Below are 3,321 nucleotides of genomic sequence, written 5' to 3' on the forward strand. Positions count from 1 at the left end.
ATCGATAAGTCAGGATTTGTGGTTATATCATTTTAAAGGTGTGTAGGGTATATAGTCATATAGGGCTCATGCACACAAGCATATTGTGATATACAATGGAAAAGTCCTGGCCCATAGACACAAATGGCTGTACACAGATAAACGACAATACTCCCATAAACCCAGATATAGGATACAGAAGTATTCCCCGAACGCAGACCTTGTGTTCAGAGAATGTGTGCTATACATTGGTACCAGTGTATACCTGCATACAGCCACTCGTGTCTTGGGGCTTCCCCGGGTGTGAATTTTTGCATTGTATGTTCCAATGCACCCATGGGAATGAGCCCGTATCTGTGTGGGCAAGGGCACATATAGAAGCATGGGGATGGTCAGCTGGGTATTGTACACTGCATATCTTGATGCAACATCTAGGTTTCTCAATAGCTGTCTTTCTTCTATTTGCAGCCTGGGCGAGTGGTGACCTTACAAGAGGATTATGAGGTGAGTTTAAATCTACAATAGACTTATCATTAACTCAGTAATGTACAAACTTTACTCTGATTAGGAGCTTAGAGTTTTACATAACACAATCCCTGCAGATGCTTCATTTAGACAGTTTTTTTAATAACAGGAACCTGTGCTGCTCTTCTTTATGTCACTGACCTGGAACAAACATGCATATAGGAAAGTGACATCAGAACTCCTGATAAGCATACTTGTTTCAGGCCACTACCTAAGACAGTATTGAAGCCATTGGACCAGCCAGGCAGCTAGCATTTTCAGAAGAAGTCAGCAATGACAGCGTCCATATTACTTTACCATAGGTTTCCTCCTAGTGCTCATTCTGTTCTGCTTTAGTAATACCCAGAGCCAGGTTTTCATCACTGGAGCCCAGGTTTTGGGCCCCTAAGTAACACCCCTCTGCTAGATCACTTATTCTACATGGGCTGCTTCCTGGTCCTAACCTGTGGTAATGCTTATAAGAGATAGCTGTTCTTACTAATAATGAAAGAAAATGCCCGGTCCATAGGGAAAAGCCTTCCCTATGCCACCTATAAGCATGTGCCTACTGGACCTAATGCTAAGGAACACCCCAGACCTACAGTTAGTTGCAGTTACCAATTCCCTTTAATTGTTAAACCAAACCTTTACTTTAACAACCTCCAAAAAATAAACATTAATTTCAGTCATTTTTTATGTATGATATTCGGTTACAGACCTGAAACATTTGTATTAATGTCCTTGTCTTATTTCAGGAAAGCACATGGGGTGTTGCATATGAAGTGCGTGGAGCCCAGATTGAATCCTCTCTTCAGTATCTCAATGTGCGAGAGTCTGTCCTTGGAGGCTACATCACCAAACTGGTTAAATTTTACCCTCAGGATGAGGGGGAAGAAGGAGCAGTACTTGCCCTGGTGTACATAGCCACTCCACAAAATCCTAGTTACCTCGGACCAGCCTCTGAGGAGGACATTGCTGCTCAGATTGTAGTGTCTACTGGACAAGCTGGCCATAACATTGAGTATCTCTTACGGCTTGCAGACTTTATGCATAACTATTGTCCAGAAGCTGAAGACAAACATCTCTTTTCTATCGAAGAGGCTTTGATTTCCATACTTCCATACTTTTATAGTACAGACGATCCTCTGCCCATGTTCTGCTAAGATTTTACTCCATGCAAAGCATCTTTTGAAGTTGGTATATTCCACGAGTGATCTATATTTCAAATCTGCCAGACTCCTAGACACTTCTGGATGCCTTACCTCTGCCCCCACTTCCACACTAGCTAGTAGCTGCAGAAATAGACATTTTAAAGTGTTCCATTATATGAGTGCAGGAACTCATTACACCTAAACCATCTGCTCACTATAATGCTTAGCAGATACCGAAAATAAATGGACACACACATTTTAGAAAAATGAATGACCAACAAGAGTGTAGAGAAGGTTTTTAGTTTAATATTCATTTCCTAAGGAGCAGGTCTCCTGGAGGATTTTTCTTTATGTCTTCCTCAGTTCTAACAATCATGTGTTACTGGGTACGTTTCTATATTCTTAAGGCTGATACCAAAGGGGCATTTTGACTTGCTGAACTTCTCTGCAGAGAAAAGAGCAGTGTGTCAAATGTCCTATCAGCCTTATCCTAAAACAATACAGAAATGAAAAGGTCAGTTTACCAAATGATTGTACTATACCATGTAGCTGGGCATCGGAAAACCCACCTTTATACTGAGAATTTAGCACTGACTGACATGTTCTGTACTGGAAGCTGTGTTTCTAACACTAGGCAACATGAATCTTTTCTCAAAAATTGATCCTTCTACAAATTTTAGTTCTGGCACTGCCTTCATCTAGACCAGGGGTAGCAAAACATTGGCCCCCCAGCTGTGGTGAAACTAAGTGTCATTATGCATCTACCTCTCAAAATCGTGCCACTGGCTGTCAGGGTCTTGCAAAGCCTTATGGGACTTTTAGTTCCACCGCAGCTGGAGTGCCAACGGTTTGCTACCCCTGGTCCAGACCTTAATGTCCAGTTTATTAATTGCTTCTTTTTTTTTTACAAACGTACAGATCAAAAACAACCTGGGTTTCTTAGTTTATTCAAATGAAGGAAAGCATGTTTACTCGAGCATCTAGTAAGATTCCAGCTATCCTTAAAAGCTTAGATATAGCTTAGCGATCAAAGTAAAAAATTCAACTGGTTACAGCCAACATCTCTGTCCTTGAGGGTATTTTTGGAAATCAGTCTCACTGTAGTGACACTGATGAAACACTCCATAATCCTAGATGGGCAGGGTCATACTTCTGTATAAGCTGTAATTGTGCTATACGATAGGAGACTATTACCCTCTGATACCATATTGCCCAATACGACACAACATAGACTTTTAGAAAAATAGAATATGCTGACATGTTTCCTAAGAAGCCAGAATAAAAACATGCTTATCTACAAGACCATTGCTGGTACCAGCCTCTGGAAGGCGGTGTGTTATCAGCTGCACTGATGCCGTAGAATAGCCACAGCCTAGTAAAATATTTATTGTTGTAAAAAGGAGGAAGACAGTTTTTTGCTGCTAAGAGTCTATCTTCCATAAATATGGACAGATAGATCTCCACAAGACTACCTTCCATAAATATGGACAGATAGATCTCCACAAGACTACCTTCCATAAATATGGACAGATAGATCTCTCTCTCTACAAGTCTACCTTCCATAAATATGGACAGATAGATCTCTCTCTACAATTCTACCTTCCATAAATATGGACAGATAGATCTCTCTCTACAAGTCTACCTTCCATAAATATGGACAGATAGATCTCTCTCTACAATTCTACCT

The 3,321-nt window shown here is 40.8% G+C and overlaps 1 protein-coding gene across 1 annotated transcript in view; it reads left to right on the forward strand.

Annotated features, from left to right (window-relative positions):
• Positions 1 to 2,134, forward strand: part of CHAC1 (ChaC glutathione specific gamma-glutamylcyclotransferase 1) — a 2,483-nt gene extending 349 nt beyond the window's left edge. Inside the window, exons 2-3 of the mRNA XM_018566042.1 lie at positions 443 to 483; positions 1,239 to 2,134. Of these exons, the coding sequence (XP_018421544.1) occupies positions 443 to 483; positions 1,239 to 1,646 (449 nt within the window). The 3' untranslated portion in view covers positions 1,647 to 2,134. The remainder of the gene's footprint in view (positions 1 to 442; positions 484 to 1,238) is intronic.
• The last annotated feature ends 1,187 nt before the right edge of the window (positions 2,135 to 3,321 follow it).

This window comes from Nanorana parkeri, unplaced genomic scaffold (genome assembly GCF_000935625.1).
Source record: "Nanorana parkeri isolate BGI_ZX_2015 unplaced genomic scaffold, ASM93562v1 scaffold910, whole genome shotgun sequence".
In the NCBI taxonomy this organism is placed as follows: Eukaryota; Metazoa; Chordata; class Amphibia; order Anura; family Dicroglossidae; genus Nanorana; species Nanorana parkeri.